The sequence below is a fragment of the Haliotis cracherodii genome, unplaced genomic scaffold, assembly GCF_022045235.1.
Source record: "Haliotis cracherodii isolate W230 unplaced genomic scaffold, xgHalCrac1.p SCAF_20, whole genome shotgun sequence".
In the NCBI taxonomy this organism is placed as follows: Eukaryota; Metazoa; Mollusca; class Gastropoda; order Lepetellida; family Haliotidae; genus Haliotis; species Haliotis cracherodii.
This window is the reverse complement of record NW_027266276.1, coordinates 3,466,606-3,486,641: the sequence shown is the minus strand read 5'-3', so window position 1 is coordinate 3,486,641 and position 20,036 is coordinate 3,466,606. Positions and strand designations below refer to the sequence as shown.

Genomic DNA, 20,036 nt, shown 5'->3' with positions numbered 1-20,036 from the left:
CTGTAAAACGAGATATTGTGAAGTCTGTAAAACGAGATATTGTGAAGTCTGTAAAACGAGATACTGTGATATTAGTCAAATGTGATCCTGCTTTAAGTATGGAACAAATATCATTGTTTTGATTTGTCAGCAACATATTCCTTTCTTGTGTTACAATGATGATGAAAGACAAATAATTGAAACTAAATATTGGTTCTCACTCCTGCACTTACACATCTTTATATCAGTCAAGTATTCTATTCAGCAAATCAAATTACATCAAGTTATTATTTGTAAGCAAACAATATGCTTCCTCAGCCATCAACAATAATAATTGGTGTCCTTTTTCTAACAGAATAATAAATTAAACCTACAAATGATCAAATAATGGCCAATTCATCCTATATTACTCCATAGACAGCAAGGCCTAATAAAAAAAACTGTTTTCACTGATGGGCACTTCTGGCATAATTCCCTGGAAAGTTGTCCGGCTAATAGTATATGGTAGGAGGATATCTCCCTGCTGACTCTCCCTGTGTTCCTGGCATCTGAGATGAACTCATGGGTTTCAGATCTGACCCATTAACTTTGTCGGGGGCACGGGTGGCCCAGTCGTCTAAGGCGCCGCGATTCGCTGTGCAGAGTTCCGTCCCTTGGGCACGCCAGAAACCTATGATTGTGGGTTCGAATCCCGGTTCGCCCCAATCATGTTTCTAGGTTTGTCAGCACCATACCCATGCTCGTGGGTTTCACCGAAGTGGTAAACGTCTGAGACCTGCATCACTTCGGGCTTTCCTCCCACATTAAGCTGACACGCCGCGATATAACTGGAATACTGTTAAAAGCGGCGTTAAACCCAACTCACTCACTCACTCATTAAATTTGTCATGGGAATAATACAGATAAAACTTCTATATTGGATTTTCAGTGTATACCATCTTTTCTTGAGTATAGTGCACACCCAAGTATAATATTATGCGCACACATCCTCTAGTGGATTCAGTATTTTGGAGGAAAAAAAATGAATATTATGTGCAGAAAAATATTACACCATATCCCTTTAGCGAAATCCGGTAAACAAACGAGTGATGAGAAATTTGAGATTAAAAATTTAAGAATATATCAGAGTTGATTTATCTTTGTGCTGAATTGTAAAATCTTCTGGGCTCTACCATTAAGTCTGCATGGCCCGCACAGGGTTGAAGGCTGCGTAGCACAGTGAGGAGCTTGTGGCAGTGGCAGTAAAAGACTGCTGGAATGAGGTATTGATGTTTCTTTGTTTGTTGTTAAACGCCGCACTCGGCAATATTCCAGCTATATGAGGGTGGTCTGTAAATAATCCAGTCTGGACCAGACAATCCAGTGATTGACATTATGAGCATCAATCCACACAATTCGAATACGATGACATGCATCGACCAAGTCCGCGAGCCTGACCACCCAATCGTGTTAGTCGCCTCTTACGACAAGCATAGTCGCCTTTTACGGCAAGCATAGTTGCCTTTTATGGCAAGCATAGTCGACTTTTAGGGCAAGCATAGTCTACTTTTAGGGCAAGCATAGCCGCCTTTTCCGGAAAGCAAAGGAGCTTGTGACTTGTGACAGTATACAGACCTCGAGGGTGAAAGTTTGTTTGTTAACTATTTATCACTTCACTAGGCAATATTTCAGTTATGTGGCTGCGGCTTGTAAATATATGAGACCAGACAATCACTTGTAAATGAGTGAACACCTTAAGGCTTTACAAGGAATGTGAATGATGAAAGAAATACTAAAAAGGTTTTGATACTATCCCTTGATAGATATTGTAATGGCTGCAGTAACTGTTGCTGTGTTTGGCTGTGGCCGGATGGGTAAACTACACCTGACCACCCTGGCTTCACTGACGGGGGTGAGGGTGAAGTGGGTGGTAGATGAAGCCGGTGTTCACCCTCAGGTACAGCAGATGCTTGATTCTATCATGGAACTGTTCTAGGTGAACAATACCTTCCAAATGACGTGCTGGTTTTCTTGGGGAATTAGTCAGCAAAGAGCCAGAGTCACAGGAGACTAATCACAATTTTATTTACAAGAACAATTAACAATTTACAATATACTTAGAAATAACTGAGGGTGCCACAGAGAGTCGGTACACACTCTGGGCTGTGGGAGAGAGGTCTGCTTGGTAAGAGAGTCAAACCCCTTCTCTGCTAGAACTTGGCTACAGTATGTATTTAATGAAAGTTTGAACAATAGAAAGGAATTTGATTGGTTGATACACGATTGGTTGTGTCCTATGCTAAATGGATGGCTAGACAGAGGGGAATACTAAATCCTGTTTATCCTGTTGGACTGGCACTAATCTTGTTGACATATTTACTGGATGCTTTGAAAGAGATAAGGGTGTCACTATAGATGAGCTTGTGTGGGAGCTAATCCTTAATGCCCTATAGACAAGCTTGTATGGGGGCTAATCCTTAATGCACTATAGACGAGCTTGTATGGGGGCTCTAATCCTTAATGAGTCTTAATTGAAGTAATGTTATTCTAATATACCCCGGTAGGTGATGACAGATATACTTAAATAAATATCCTTTGTCTGGGAGATGGGATCTTGATACCTTAGGCTAGCAACCATCTAAAAAGCTATAACTGAAACTACTGATATTTTATATATGCATTTTACCTGATGATAATTATTACTTGCTAAACTATAATTATATGAAATGGTGTACAAATATTACACCATGATAACTCATAAAAGCATTTGATGTAGATCTAATTATTTTAAGATAACTTAGTATAAATGTTAACCATGATAACTTCCCCTCCGTCTGAAAAAGTTTGGACCCCAAACGTGTAAAAATTAAAATAATTATGGCTTAGATGGACAATGTATTAAGTTAAACTGGTAGTATAGTAAATAACAATTATTATAGCGTCTCTTTGATATAAGGAAACATGATATAAAAATGCTGTCATCAGGGAATCTGGATGTGGAGCTGGCTTGTCTTGGCACTCTGTACTGGCGGTTTTATGGGTGATGTAGGAGGCCTTGAGTTCCACATCCTGGATTGGGGTTGCAAGATAGTAGGCTGTGTCCATGGAGGTTTTACATGGAAACAAAGAAAAGAGAGTTAGCATGTTCAAATAATATGTCATATATAAATACTTCCTCAGTTTGTCTGTATTAACTAGAAAATAAAACAAATATGATAATTATGATGTAAAAGATCAGTACATAATTATTACTAAACGGTGTCATGGCCAGGAAGAATATATTGGCGGCAAATTACAAAAGTATATCATGAGAAAAATAGTAATATCCTTCTATTTTTGGATACAATCATTAGACGAACTATACATACATATATGTGCATGTGCATATAACAAGTGCATCGATTTATCACACTAATACGGTATACAAAAGGTGTTAGAAAGGTGTATATCCTTTTTAGAATTCTTTGTTAGTTTTCGCAACTATTTGGTTTGTTTCGCTTTGATTTTCGTTTGGTTCAATGTGATAGGGTTTGGTTTATTTTGCTTCGGTACGGTTTGCTTCGCTTCGGTATGGTTTGGGTTCGATTCGCAGTATGGTTTGCTTCGCTTCGGTACGGTTTGGGTTTGATTCGCAGTATGGTTTGCTTCGCTTCGGTGCGGTTTGGGTTTTGATTCGCAGTACGGTTTGCTTCGCTTCGGTGCGGTTTGGGTTTCGATTCGCAGTACGGTTTGCTTCGCTTCGGTGCGGTTTGGGTTTCGATTCGCAGTATAGTTTGCTTCGCTTCGGTGCGGTTTGGGTTTCGATTCGCAGTATGGTTTGCTTCGCTTCGGTGCGGTTTGGGTTTCGATTCGCAGTATGGTTTGCTTCGCTTCGGTGCGGTTTGGGTTTCAATTCGCAGTATGGTTTGCTTTGTGTCATTTCACTTCGCTTTTGAGATTGGTTGATCAGGTCAATGCTCAAAATTTGCTGTGATACAAATAACTCAGATGATCAGGCTGATGCCATTTGTTCTCAACTGGCGACCCATAGTGAAAGGACTGGACACAAGAAAACATAACAAGATACAGCTATAAGCTGTATCGTGATTTGCACCGTTTATTCAGGAGATTTTGTATTTTGATCAAGAATATGTTCAATTGGCAGCAATCGGTATATATGGGGAGTAGATCCTGGTATGGTCCATGGGGACTACTGTCTAAAATACGGTAGTTAAAGGTGTTGATGTTTCCAAAGTCTTTATGTGGAAAAATAACCCTTTTGGATTTATAAATTGGTGCTTCCTCTGGATCATATGGAGGATTATCTTCTAGACGGGACCAATTACGGAGATCGTTCCAGCTATCATCAAGGTAGCGCTGTATGAGGTGGGGAGGAACATTTTCAAAATGGCATGTGTGGACAGTATCAGGATGTTCTTTATATGAGACCTTGGCATAGCAGTCTCCTTGAATAATTTCAATGCCCAGAACTCTTTCTATTATATGTTCTACTCTTCGTAGGTGTTTGGGAAAAAACGGATGTGGTTTGACATCTAATTCTATGCATGGTTTGGTGTTGTCTTGCTTGACATTTCCTGACATTGTATTCCCTGACAGAACATTGACTGATTTATTGTCTTGTGCTGATTCCTTTTGGTCGAAAAACTTATGATTCTTCAGTGGACGTTTTCGTCGTTTACCTGACATACTTCTTTTGAGGTGAAATTCTCTCCTAATGGAGTCTGGAATGCTGCTGCCATACTCCCATGTGTTTCCTCTTTCTGGATCCTTCCATTTCACTCTGTAGTAGATTTTGCCATTTGCTCTCTTAGAACTAACAATTGAGTGGATGTCCTCTGGATTGAAAACCTGAGGGATATCCATGGTTTGATTACCTGATGTTGGACTTGGAGGTTGTACCTGGCTGTCGTCGGGTTGTTTTCTGGATTTGGGCTGGTGATGCTTACTATTCACTCCTCTTTTCCCTTTGTTTACCTTTTCATTTACCTTGGTTGGAGCACTAGGACCTGGTGTGGCATGATTTTCCTTCATTGTTGCCGTGGGACTGGTAGGTTTTTCTGTTGTACTTGGAACAGGGTTTTTCTTCTTTGTTGGGGTCTTTTGCTTCGGACTCTTGTTGCTGGAAGTACCTGCCTTTGTTTTGGAATTGACCTTCTTACCTTTCTGTTGTGGAGGTGACTGATCAGTAGCCTGGTAAGTTGAACTTGTTGATGGGGAATTGTTGCTGTCAGACTGTGAATCACTGACTGGTTCCTCATTGTCATCCATGACTCCTGAATCTATGTTACTAGTGTCATTGAGGTATGGTTCTGGAGGATACTGTGGACGATCAGCAGGATCAAAATATGGCTTCAGACGGTTGGCATGGACCAGTGGTTTGTGTATTTTGTCGTCAGAACTTCGGCGTAGTTTGTAGGTATAATTTGGACCTGTATGGACGATATAATAGCTACCATACCACTTTTTGGTTAATTTGTTGGAAAGGCCTTTTTCAACTTTTTGACAGTAAAGCCAAACTCTTTGACCTGGGGCGAATTCTGGTTCTTTAGCTTTTCTATTATATTGTTCTGAATACACCTCCTTAGCCCGAGCAGTGTTTTCAGCTGCGATTGTTCTAGTGATTTCAAGCTCCTCAAGCAAATTGGAAAGATAACTTTTGTTATTGTGGCCTAAATTTTCTTTTGGAATTAATGCTACATCTTGTGGAGCTCTCATTTCTCGGCCGAAAAGCATAACATATGGGGATTTTTGAGTTGATGAATTTGGAGCCATCCGATAGGCCATCATGATGCCAGGAATGAAACGGGGCCAATCATTTTGAGACTTGTTACAGTAGGCTCTTAGTGACTGATTGATATAGGAATTGAGCCTTTCTACACAGCTGTTTGTTTGAGGATGGTATGGGCTGGTATGGGTAAATTTAATTGCCAAAAGTTCACAAATTGCTTTGATGAGTTTGGACATGAAGTTCTGACCTCTGTCTGAAATTAAGGTCCTTGGTGCGCCATACCGACAAAATATTTCTCTGACGAGAACATCTGCTACTTCTTTGGCTTCTTGGGTCCGAAGTGGGAAGGCTTCACACCATCTAGATGATGCATCTGTGATGACCAAAATGTATTTGTACTTATCTGGTGTTGTTGGCAGGGGACCGAGAATGTCAATGTGCCATCGGGTGAAGACCTCTTCTACAGGTAGTGGACGAAGTGGTGCCTTCTTGCCATGGTAGTGCCTCTTGGTCTGTTGACATACCTCACATGTCTGGACATAAGTAGCAATATCGCTGTACATTTTGGGCCAGTAGTACTTAGGTCTCATGGTGTTGTGCATCCTTTCTTTCCCATGGTGGCAACCGCCAAACTCTGAGTCATGATAGGATTGCAGGACTTGATTTCTGAGGGTTCTTGGGACTGCCAGCTGTTTAATGAACTTGTCTGCATGGCCTTTCTGTCTTTGTGGAACAAATCTGTATAGGATGCCTTCATCAATTTCAAAAGTATTGGCTTCAATAAGAATCTTTTGACGATCCTTTTCATTTTGTGGAAGGACATCATCCTCTTTGTAGTCAAAGATTTGGATGAAATCTGGACAAATCCTTTGTAGGTGACGTAAATTTGGATGTTCTTTTATACTTACTTCAACCAATGCGTCTTGGGTAACATCAGCATTTGTAGCATGTAATGCTGCGACAACATTAACTGGTACTGACTGATAATCCTCTTCATATTCAAAGGTGACTGACCAATGTGTTGTCTGTGTGTCTGATTCTAAGTGATTGACAATAGGTGTGCAAATATCCTCAGTCTGGGTTGTCTGTGTGACTTGTGTGGATGAATGGGTGTTTGGCAAGATTGTGGTACTGCTAGTTGATTTGCTTTGCTGAGTTGAAGTTACTGAGAAGACTGTTTTCTCAGCATCTTCTTCTGTCTGATCATTACAGTTAATATTTTCCTCATATTCCCTACGTGAGAGAGGATCGGCATTCCCATTGGCTTTGCCGCTGCGGTGAACAATGTCAAAAGTGTAGGTAGAAAGTTCCAAAGACCATCGCCCTAACCTACCTGTGGCATCCTTGATGGATTTCAGCCATTTCAATGCTATATGATCAGTGTAGACTGTGAATTTGGAATTTGCAAGGTATGGACGAAAGGATCTAATGGCTTCAACTAGAGCTAAGCCTTCCTTTTCTGTAATGCTCCAGTTTTTTTCGCTGCCATGTAGAGCTCTACCACCAAAAGCTATTGGATGTTCATTATTTTTCTCATCTTTTTGACTCAAAACAAAACCTATGCTCATATCACTGGCATCAGTTGCGAGAAGAAATTCTTTGTCAAAATTTGGATAAGCCAGAACAGGTGTATTACTCATAGCATGTTTGAGGGTGTTGAATGCCTGATCACACTCAAGTGACCATTGGAACTTTGGTTTCTTTCCTACTTCTGACTCTGAATGCTTTTTTAGCAAGACATTCAGTGGAAGCGCTATGTGAGCGTAATTTTTCACATACTTCCTGTAGAAGTTCGTGAGACCTAAGAAGGAGCGGATCTGCTTTTGTGATTTGGGCACTGGAAAGGTTCTAATTGCTTCAATCTTTTTGTCATCAACTTGAACACCTCCACATGATAAAACATGACCCAGAAAAGAAACTTTGTCCGTTGCAAAATTGCATTTGGATGGCTTTAGTGTCAATTTTGCCTGTTTCAGATAGTAAAATACTTGCTCCAAATGTTGGAGATGCTCTTCAAAGTTTTTGCTGTAAATTATCAAATCATCAATGTAGATCAGCGCAACCTTAAAAAGCAATTTTCTTAGCACTTTGCTCATGAGCTGTTGAAAACAAAGTGGAGAATTTGTCAAACCTTGGGGCAAACGTTTGAATTGATAAAGGCCTTGATGGGTGACGAAAGCAGTTTTATGCTTTGAATCTTCATGTAATGGCACTTGGAAGAAGCCATTAGCAAGGTCTAAAGTTGAGAAGATCTTAGCTTGTGCATTGGCTATGTTATCAACAACATCATCAAAAACTGGAAGAGGCCATGACATTGGTAAAGTGACAGAATTCAACTTTCTGTAGTCACAAACAAATCTATATGAGCTATCACGTTTCTTGACTAGGATAATGGGAGCTGAATACATAGAAGTAGACTCCTCGATCAAATCATACTTCAGGAAATCATCTATAAGCTCTTCAGTGACTTTTTGGAGATGAGGGGATTGGCGATATGGTCTACACTTAACGGGTGGGTGGTCGCCAGTGTCAATGATATGCTGGTGCATGTCAGTCTTTCCTAAATCTGCAAGACTCGTTGAAAACATGTCTCTATTTTGTCCCAAGAATCTAAGTAGTCTGTGTCGTTGGTCAGGAGTCAGTTGTGTATTGGTCAAATCAAATCCTAATTTTTGTGCAATTTTAACATAATCCCCGGTGTCATTGTCTCTGTTCTCATTGTCGGTGTTAACGGTACTGATGAATGGTTGGTCAGAGCCGATTTCAAAAACAGAGTCTTGGTCAATGTAACTAAATTTGCCTACAACTGTACCCTTGTCAAGAACTTTTTCTTCTTGGGAGGGATTCATAAGCCTAAATGTAGCAGTTTTGCATTTCACTTTGGAAAGAGTTCTACCACCTGCTACTTCAGAATGAGCAGTGAGGGAAGCAATGGGTTCAATGAGGATGAGGGAATCCGCTTTGACCTCTGATAGTCTAACCTTGAAATGAATTTCACTCTGAGGGGGGATGTAAATCTGATCTATTGTTTTTGCTAATCCACTAATCTCTTGCACTGAATTGGCTATGAAATTGATATATTGCCTGTCTGAGGTGCTGTTGTTAAGTATCAAGGAATGACAGCTATAATCTAAGACTGCATCATTGTCATCAAGGAAGTTTTCACCTAGTATCACTGCCTCTGGAAGTGTAGGCAGAATATGGAATCTTTGAGAAAATTCCTGATCCTCAATGACAAAATCTAACACAACTGAACCTAACACTTTGTGCAATTCGCCGCCAACACCTTTAACCTGTGGAAAGGGTGAGTTTCCAAGAGTAAGGTTTTCAAAAGCTGTGCTCAGAAAAGCAGACGAAATACAACAAATGGATGCCCCTGTATCTACTAAACAATTTGTTGTTTTTGTGCCAAATTTTGCCTGAATTACACTTTTGGCAAGGGGCGTAACTAAAGACACTGTTGGAATTTCACTTTCGAAGTTACTTTCCATACCAGACTCCATATTTGCCATGACACCTATTAGTATGTACCGTACTAAATTAAAGGAAGACAAGTAATCAACAATGTAGTACTTACAATATTTGAAGACTTTTTCTTCCTTTGTTGGTGTCTTTGGAGGAGTTGGTTGTCTTTAATCCAGTGTTGAGGTCAGAGGTAGATGCAGCTTGCTTGTTATTCCATCAGATGATCACGGTTGGACATGTCCTCCAATGGGTTCTTGTAGTTGGTTGTAGTTAGTTCCTGGACTCCGTGGTTCCGAAAACGATGATTCTCCGCCAAATTATCATGGAACTGTTCTAGGTGAACAATACCTTCCAAATGACGTGCTGGTTTTCTTGGGGAATTAGTCAGCAAAGAGCCAGAGTCACAGGAGACTAATCACAATTTTATTTACAAGAACAATTAACAATTTACAATATACTTAGAAATAACTGAGGGTGCCACAGAGAGTCGGTACACACTCTGGGCTGTGGGAGAGAGGTCTGCTTGGTAAGAGAGTCAAACCCCTTCTCTGCTAGAACTTGGCTACAGTATGTATTTAATGAAAGTTTGAACAATAGAAAGGAATTTGATTGGTTGATACACGATTGGTTGTGTCCTATGCTAAATGGATGGCTAGACAGAGGGGAATACTAAATCCTGTTTATCCTGTTGGACTGGCACTAATCTTGTTGACATATTTACTGGATGCTTTGAAAGAGATAAGGGTGTCACTATAGATGAGCTTGTGTGGGAGCTAATCCTTAATGCCCTATAGACAAGCTTGTATGGGGGCTAATCCTTAATGCACTATAGACGAGCTTGTATGGGGGCTCTAATCCTTAATGAGTCTTAATTGAAGTAATGTTATTCTAATATACCCCGGTAGGTGATGACAGATATACTTAAATAAATATCCTTTGTCTGGGAGATGGGATCTTGATACCTTAGGCTAGCAACCATCTAAAAAGCTATAACTGAAACTACTGATATTTTATATATGCATTTTACCTGATGATAATTATTACTTGCTAAACTATAATTATATGAAATGGTGTACAAATATTACACCATGATAACTCATAAAAGCATTTGATGTAGATCTAATTATTTTAAGATAACTTAGTATAAATGTTAACCATGATAATTCCCTCAGACTGCAGACCGCAGACATTGCTGACACCACAGACATCAACACAGTGTTAGAAGACAAGGAGTGAGTGGCACTTTATGCTTCAAGTTGGGGGATGTTTCAAGCCAGGAAAGTTTGTTTTGTTTGGCACTCAGCAATATTTGGGCTTTAATACAGTGACCTATTAATAATTGAATCTGGACCAGACAATCCAGTGACTGATATTATGAGCACCAAGACACATTGTCAGGTACAATGACACACCGTAAACCAAGTCTGCCACCCAATCCAGGTGCACTTAAAATACAATTTATGTTAGGTAGTTATTTTGTGAAACACATATCACCATTACCAGTAGTTTTTATTTTATGTCCAGACTTGATTATTTACAGACTGCCATAAAAAAAAGCTGGAATATTGCTTACTGCGGCGTTAAACAAATCAAACAAACACTGGATCCTCGTGTGGATATCTTGTCCAGATTCAGGAAGGTCGTTTGGGGATGTACTAATTGATGATGCCTGATTTCATACCAGTATCTTGAGCATTGTTCATGAATTAGAGTTCATGAATTAATGTAGAATATCAAATATCAAATGAAGGAATTCATTAATAATTAAAGAAATGTGTTTTTTTAAATAGTTTGTCAGTTTCTTAGTCCTGTAGTCCAAGGTGCCTCAGCTGTATTGATTTAATGTTTGTTTCTGAGGGTGACAGCTGTCGTGATCTGTACACCTGCCTCAACCCACGAGAACCTGATACAGGCTGCACTGAACACAGGTATGTCACACACTGAACACTGAAAACAGGTATGTCACACACTGAACACATGTCCGTCACACACTGAACACTGAACACAGGTATGTCATACACTGAACACTGAACACAGGTATGTCACACACTGAACACAGGTATGTCACACACTGAACACTGAACACAGGAATGTCTCACACTGAACACAGGTATGTCACACACTGAACACAGGTATGTCATACACTGAACACTGAACACAGGTATGTCACACACTGAACACAGGTATGTCACACACTGAACACTGAACACAGGAATGTCTCACACTGAACACAGGTATGTCACACACTGAACACAGGTATGTCACACACTGAACACAGGTATGTCACACACTGAACACAGGTATGTCACACACTGAACACTGAACACAGATATGCCACACACTGAACACAGGTATGTAACACACTGAACACAGGTATGTCACACACTGAACACAGGTATGTCACACACTGAACACAGGTATGTCACACACTGAATACAGGTATCTCACACACTGAACACTGAACACAGGTATGTCACACACTGAACACAGGTATGTCACACACTGAACACAGGTATGTCACACACTGAACACAGGTATCTCACACACTGAACACTGGACACAGGTATGTCACACACTGAACACAGGTATGTCACACACTGAACACTGAACACAGGTATGTCACACACTGAACACTGAACACAGGTATGTCACACACTGAACACAGGTATGTCACACACTGAACACAGGTATGTCACACACTGAACACAGGTATGTCACACACTGAACACAGGTATGTAACACACTGAACACAGGTATGTCACACACTGAACACAGGTATGTCACACACTGAACACAGGTATGTCACACACTGAACACAGGTATGTCACACACTGAACACTGAACACAGATATGCCACACACTGAACACAGGTATGTAACACACTGAACACAGGTATGTAACACACTGAACACAGGTATGTCACACACTGAACACAGGTATGTCACACACTGAATACAGGTATCTCACACACTGAACACTGAACACAGGTATGTCACACACTGAACACAGGTATGTCACACACTGAACACTGAACACAGGTATGTCACACACTGAACACAGGTATGTCACACACTGAACACAGGTATATCATACACTGAACACAGGTATGTCACACACTGAACACTGGTATTTCACACACTGAACACTGAACACAGGTATGTCACACACTGAACACAGGTATATCATATACTGAACACAGGTATGTCTTACACTGAACACTGATTATGTAACACAATGATTACCTGTATATCCTTGTGTTATACTGAACACAGGTATACTCTTGTGTTATCTGTCACATCAAAACGTGGCTGGTTGTGTTTGTGCTCCAGGGAAGCATGTGTTCTGTGAGAAGCCCATCGGCCTGAGCAGTGAGAGTGCCACGTCCAGCTACCGACTCGCGACGGGGAAGCGCCTCACATTGTACTGTGGCTTCCAGAGGTGAGGGGAACTCTGATGCTGTGGAGGGAGGGAGTGAGTTCGGTTTGAACGCGGACTGAACCATTTTTGTCAGACATTCACCAAGAGGGCAAGTGCCGCTGTGTGTCCTCTACCCACATTAAGTCGTCACGCCATTATCAATGAAATAATATTGTATTAATCCCAACTCACCTGATTGACAGGATATTTTCGTTTTAACTGAATTTCATTCTTTTAAGTTCTCTAATATTTTAAGACAATAGTATCTGTCTGCAGAAAGTCACAATCGGTCATTGTCCAGAGTATAAAAGCAGTTAACAATGTGGTGTAAGGTGTAGTGTATTATATCCCTGATCTCCCAAATCAGCTCTATATCTAACAATAACAATATAGTCAGTATCTGCTCATCTGACGTTTCAGAGCGTCAATGCAAATTGTGCAAAAAAAACCTGAATCATCTCGACTTGAACACGGCTTTAATGAGCGTACAATAATATTCCCACAGACGAAAAGATGCAGACTTTAGTGAAGTGTACTCCAAGATCAGGCAGGGGGTCATCGGCAAACTCCGCATCCTCAAGCTCACATCGCGAGATGGCCCTTCCCACAATACATCAGCCTTCCTCCAACACTCAGGTATATACCGCCATTATATGCCATATATACTCTCTCTCTTCTTCCCTGTATATACTGCCATTATGCCATACATACTCTCTCTCTTCTTCCCTGTATATACCGCCATCATGCCATACATACTCTCTCTCTTCTTCCCTGTATATACTGCCATTATGTCATACATACTCTCTCTCTTCTTCCCTGTATATACCGCCATTATGCCATACATACTCTCTCTCTTCTTCCCTGTGTATACTGCCATTATGCCATACATACTCTCTCCCTTCTTCCCTGTGTATACTGCCATTATGTCATACATACTCTCTCTCTTCTTCCCTGTGTATACCGCCATTATGCCATACATACTCTCTCCCTTCTTCCCTGTGTATACTGCCATTATGTCATACATACTCTCTCCCTTCTTCCCTGTATATACCGCCATTATGCCATACATACTCTCTCTCTTCTTCCCTGTGTATACTGCCATTATGCCATACATACTCTCTCTCTTCTTCCCTGTGTATACTGCCATTATGCCATACATACTCTCTCCCTTCTTCCCTGTATATACCGCCATCATGTCATACATACTCTCTCCTTTCTTCCCTGTATATACTGCCATCATGTCATACATACTCTCTCTCCCTTCTTCCCTGTATATACCGCCATTATGCCATACATACTCTCTCTCTTCTTCCCTGTATATACCGCCATCATGTCATACATACTCTCTCTCTCTTCTTCCCTGTATATACCGCCATCATGTCATACATACTCTGTCTCCCTTCTTCCCTGTATATACTGCCATCATGTCATACACACTCTCTCCCTTCTTCCCTGTATATACTGCCATCATGTCATACATACTCTCTCTCCCTTCTTCCATGTATATATCATCATACCTACACAAATTGTTGTATATATCGTCATACCTACACAAATTGTTGTATATATCGTCATTCTTACACAAATTGTTGTATATATCGTCATACCTACACAAATTGTATATATCGTCATACCTACACAAATTGTTGTATATATCGTCATACTTACACAAATTGTTGTATATATCGTCATTCTTACACAAATTGTATATATCGTCATACCTACATGAATTTATGTATATATATATATCTTCATACTTACATGAATGGTTGTATATATCATCATACTTATACGAATTGTATATATCGTCATACCTACACAAATTGTTGTATATATCGTTACACCTACACAAATTGTTGTATATATATCATCATACTTACACGAATTGTATATATTGTCATACCTACACAAATTGTTGTATATATCATCATACTTACAAGAATTGTTGTATATATCATTCTTTCACGAATTGTATATATCGTCATACCAACACAAATTGTATATATAATCATACTTACACAAATTGTATATATTGTCATACCTACACAAATTGTTGTATATATCGTTACACCTACATGAATTGTTGTATATATCGTCATACCTACAAGAATTGTTGTATATATCATCATTCTTACATGAATTGTATCATCATACTTATACGCATGGTTGTATACTCAGGTGGAATATTTCTGGACAGCTGTGTTCATGACTTGGACACTGCATGCTGGCTGGCTGGGGAACGCCCCCTGTCTTTAGTTGCGTACGGCCACGCCCATGAAGAGATGTTTGCTGAGTGCCAGGATGTAGACATGACTTCCATCATGATCAAGTTCCCCAGCGGCGCCATAGCAACCATAGACAACTCTCGGACAGGAGCAGAGTATGGATACGACCAGAGGCTAGAGGTATGAATATAATGGTTGTCATGGAGACAGTTTAGAAAGAGATCCACGCTGATATGTCCAGAGGCTAGAGGTGTAATATAATGGTTGTCATGGAGACAGATTAGAAAGAGATCCATGCTGATATGTCCAGAGGCTAGAGGTATGAATATAATGGTTGTCATGGAGACAGTTTAGAAAGAGATCCATGCTGATATGTCCAGAGGCTAGAGGTATAATATGATGGTTGTCATGGAGACTGTTTAGATAGAATCTTAACTGTGAAACATCCTCAAAAAGTCTTAGAAAATAGGATGTAGACTCAGCGAGTTGAAGATTTGTTTGCACCAATAAAAAGTTATAAAAGACGACCTTTTAAACAAATATTAATATATAAATATATACTTTGAGTGTCTTCTCAAATCCACAAGGCCCTGGGAGCTGGAACTTCGTGAATAAGTAAGAGGCAATGAAAGAATAACTTAATATAATAGCATGGAATCAAAAAGACAAAAATAAAAATATTTTTTAATAGTGGAAAATGTGCAGGCGCCTGCTGAGAGTTTGGTATGTTAATCATGGCACTCTGATTAATAATTAAGCCTTTTTCTTAAATTTCTTAAATAAAACTTTTGAGAATATTTAGTAATTAATGGAACTGAGACTTTGTTTTGTGTAACTGGTACTATTCCCAACAGGTGCTGGGTTCTTCAGGGATGTTGAAGATTGAGAATCCTCGGACAAGCAGCGTACAACAGTGGTGCGACGTAGGGACTGTGCTGGCGCCAATGGTTCACGACGGAATACAGCGATACCTTGCAGCGTACAAGAGTGAGATGTCCCACTTCATTGACATCGTGAAAGGTGACACCAAGTTTTAAAGGAAATCTGTCAAATCTTTACCATATATTTTGTGAAGATTATTTTTCTATTCATGTTTGCTTGTTTAACGCCGCACTCAGCAATATTCCGGCTATATGACGGTGGTCTGTAAATAATCAAGACTGGACCAGATAACACAGTGATTGGCATCATGAGCATCGATCCATGCAGTTGGGATCGATGACATGTATCAACCAAGTCAGCGAGCCCGACAATCCGATCCAGTTAGTCACCTCTTACGACAAGCATAGTCGCCTTTTACGGCAAGCATGGGTTGTTGAAGACCTATTCTACCCCGGATCTTCACGGGTCTCGACAGAACAATGAAACTCCCATCTTCCCGAGGAAAGAGAGCTAACTGACTTTAAAAGTCCAGTTTCCACCCTTGCCGAACTGGGCTGGAATAACTGGGCTATTACCAGTTATGTCCCTTATAAGCCTCTCCTATGGACCAATCAGATTCCACCTCTCGTATCACTTGCATTTGCTTCAAACAAAATGGCGGCGCCCAGTCAGAATGATCTGATCGATTATCAATATCTATATTGTGATAAAACGGGTCTTACATCGCAAAATGCATCAAATCACGTGCGCACCTTAATTAAAAACGTGAATTGGAAAATATCTGCTGACGAGTTGGCGGTGCACATGCTTTGCAAATCCTGCAATCGACCCAAATCTGCATGACAGTTTATGAACCGGATTTTTTATTTCGTTGCTTGATTTTGATTGGACTATGCATAGACTCGTTAGTCCAGCCAAAATGTAACTCCATAATACCAGCGTAGTTCGGCTAGGGTGGAAACTGGACTTTTACAGTCAGTTAACTCTCTTGCTTCGGAAAGATGTGAAACTCCATGGTTACGCTACACGTCGCTACGTTCACATTCCGTTTTTACTTGTATACGTTTGAGTAAAGATAAAACTTCACTCAACTTCAGTGTATGCATGATCAGGTGGCTTAATACATGTATCCAACTAGTTTTAGCCAGGGCTGCAGTAAAACGAAATCCAAGTTAGACATCTGGTACCTAATTTGACACCTAGAGCGTGTACTCGGGTAGGGTCGGGCACCAGGGAGTCGGGTACGCGGTTGTAAATTTGAACTTATCCCAGCTGATGGGCGGTTGGGTAGCCTAGTGGTTAAAGCATACGCTTGTCATGCTGAAGACCCAGGTTCGATTCCCGACGTGCCGTGATATTGCTGGAACATTGTCAAACGCACTCACTCTCCCAGCTGTAATAGAACATGCCTTTTTATTATTCAACTTTCCTCACTGAGTCGGTAAGCTGTGAAAGTCCTAGGTGAAACAGTACTTCAACTACCAGAGTGAGTGAGTGAGTTGGGTTTAACGCCGTTTTTAACAATATTCCAGTTATATCATGGCGTGTCAGCTTAATGTGGGAGGAAAGCCCCAAGTGATGCAGGTCTCAGACGTTTACCACTTCGGTGAAACCCACGAGCATGGGTATGGTGCTGACAAACCTAGAAACATAATTGGGGTGAACCGGGATTCGAACCCACAATCATAGGTTTCTGGCGTGCCCAAGGGACGCAACTCTGCACAGTGAATCGCGGCGCCTTAGACGACTGGGCCACCCGTGCCCCCTTCAACTACCAGAGTGCATTTGTGTAAATATAATTCCTTATATACTTTTATTACTAGTATTTCATCGTTGCCCAACCTACCCCGCCTCACTACATACAGCAGCTCAGATCATAATATACTCAGGGAAAAGGAACTGTGCTTCATATAAAGTCGTGTAAATTTTCTGTTATTGAAACTAACAACATGATATTTGGTCATTCATCTGACCAGGGATCCAGAAATATTCTTTTGCCAATCGGACATTTGCATTTGGCCACGCCCACCTCATATCTATTGTTGAAGGGTCATGCGTGAATAAAAGAAAAAACTCAAGTGCCTCTTTCAAAACATATATACATGATATACATATAATTTATTAAAAATGCAATGACACAGATCTAATATATACAATTTCAACCTATCGTGATGTTGGTTTGACTAATTTAGCTATGGAACGGTTTCCACTGTAAAGCTGTCGGTTTCGTCTAGCCTTCCAGCATAAATTCATTTTCACAAACTCATACCTGGTAACAGGAGACAGAGCGACACGCTCTAAAGGAGGGGTGTGTAACAACTCAATTAACAATATCGGTGTCTGGTGTCACCACCATTTGCGCTGATACAAGCGAGGCAGCGGCGGCGCATTGAAGACACTGATGACTGGAAACAACCTGGGAGATGTTCCAAATGTCAACCATAGATTCGCCCAACTCAGCAAGCATGAACGGCTGGTTCTGGTCCCATCGTTCTGCCTCATCCAAGATAGTTCAAGGGAGTACAGCAATGGTATGCTGCCTTAGAAAGTCTGTCACAATGTTTGAGAAGCGTTATCCGGCTGCAACTTTACTCAACGTTTTATGAAGCACAGTTCCTTTTTTTCCCGTTAGTATACAAAGTACCTGCATTCAAAGACACTTTGTGTATTCTCCTCTTTTGGCCTGACGGGAACTATTTTGGTCTGACCCAGGTCTGTGTGTTGCAGGTGAGAGCCAGTGTGACATGACAGCCGAGAGTGTCATCACCGTCAGCCAGATGGTGGAGCTCTGCCAGGAGTCTCTCCGGACCGGGCATTCACTGCCTCTGCCACAGCTCCACAGATATACTCCAAAAATAGTCCATGAGCCATAGCTCCAAATATAGGCTCCACACATATACTCCCAGAATAGTCCATGAGCCACAGCTCCAAATAAAGGCTCCACAGATACTCCAAAAATAGTCCATGAGCCATAGCTCCAAATATAGGCTCCACAGTTACTCCCAAAATAGTCCATGAGCCACAGCTCCACACAGAGGCTCCATGTGATAAAGCTCCCTGTGGTGACATATATGCTCCGAGCGTGGCTCCACATTCATCGGCACCTTCCTCGTTACACTTTTACTTCTGTTGCAGTGTTGTTCGGTCCAAGTGTACTATGGGAAACAAACACTGTCGAGTTCCTTGCAGTAAACTCAACAAAAGAACAGATCCACTTCATATATGATAACAATAATAAGCTTGACAGCATATCATAAATATATATTCATTTTGTCATGTCAAATGTTCTGTTCACTTTGTGATGGAGATATGTTCAATAAAATGTTAACATCATTTTGTTATAACAAACGTCTCTCTTTCACGGGATGTGTCAAACATTTTCAGATTATCTTTCCCCTTGATTGGGCTATGCAGTATCCAGATAGTTGCAGCAGATTAGTTTGGTTCAATTCTGCTTTGAACAGTATTTCAGTTATAACAGGATGTATCTGCTACATGTGAGAGAAAATCCCAAAGTGATGCAGGTCAATGATGTTTTGCACTTTGGTAAAACTCTGAACAAGCAGGGATCATAATCAAGGAAGATTCAAACCCAGGATCACTGGATCCACAGCTAGGAAGGTCCTTGGACCACGCGGCCACCTGTGTCTCTGTTTCAGTGAAGACAGAACCTCAAGTTGGTGGTGAGTGATCATTCCATTAACCCAGGACATCTCACAGCCCTAGCACAGGTAGAACAGATTCAACCCTGGACATCTCACAGCCCTAGCACAGGTAGAACAGATTCAACTCAGGTCATCTCACAGCCCTAGCACAGGTAGAACAGATTCAACCCTGGACATCTCACAGCCCTAGCACATGTAAAACAGATTCAACCTAGGACATCTCACAGCCCTTGCACAGGTAGAACAGATTCAACCTAGGACATCTCACAGCCCTTGCACAGGTAGAACAGATTCAACCTAGGACATCTCACAGCCCTAGCACAGGTAGAACAGATTCAACCTAGGACATCTCACAGCCCTGGCACAGGTAGAACAGATTCAACCCAGGACATCTCACAGCCCTAGCACAGGTAGAACAGATTCAACTCAGGTCATCTCACAGCCCTAGCACAGGTAGAACAGATTCAACCCAGGACATCTCACAGCCCTGGCACAGGTAGAACAGATTCAACCTAGGACATCTCACAGCCTAAGCACAGGTAGAACAGATGCAACCCAGGACATCTCACAGCCCTAGCACAGGTAGAACAGATTCAACTCAGGTCATCTCACAGCCCTAGCACAGGTAGAACAGATTCAACCCAGGACATCTCACAGCCTAAGCACAGGTAGAACAGATGCAACCCAGGACATCTC

General features: G+C 41.0%; 1 protein-coding gene across 1 annotated transcript; it reads left to right on the top strand.

Moving 5' to 3' along the window:
- The first annotated feature begins 1,789 nt into the window (after positions 1 to 1,789).
- LOC139470440 (uncharacterized oxidoreductase YrbE-like) lies at positions 1,790 to 18,548 on the top strand. Its single transcript, XM_071252848.1, has 8 exons — positions 1,790 to 1,929; positions 10,312 to 10,383; positions 11,009 to 11,079; positions 12,481 to 12,589; positions 13,074 to 13,204; positions 14,747 to 14,973; positions 15,648 to 15,813; positions 18,403 to 18,548. The coding sequence occupies exons 1-8, from the start codon at positions 1,790 to 1,792 to the stop codon at positions 18,546 to 18,548; spliced, it is 1,062 nt and encodes a 353-aa protein (XP_071108949.1).
- The last annotated feature ends 1,488 nt before the right edge of the window (positions 18,549 to 20,036 follow it).

Excerpts from the sequence above, each read along its gene's own strand:
- LOC139470440 (XM_071252848.1), top strand. The coding sequence starts at position 1,790 with ATGGCTGCAGTAACTGTTGCTGTGTTTGGCTGTGGCCGGATGGGTAAA. Across the intron at positions 10,384-11,008 it reads ACAGTGTTAGAAGACAAGGA|GGTGACAGCTGTCGTGATCT; the intron begins GTGAGTGGCACT and ends TTTGTTTCTGAG. Across the intron at positions 15,814-18,402 it reads CTTCATTGACATCGTGAAAG|GTGAGAGCCAGTGTGACATG; the intron begins GTGACACCAAGT and ends TGTGTGTTGCAG.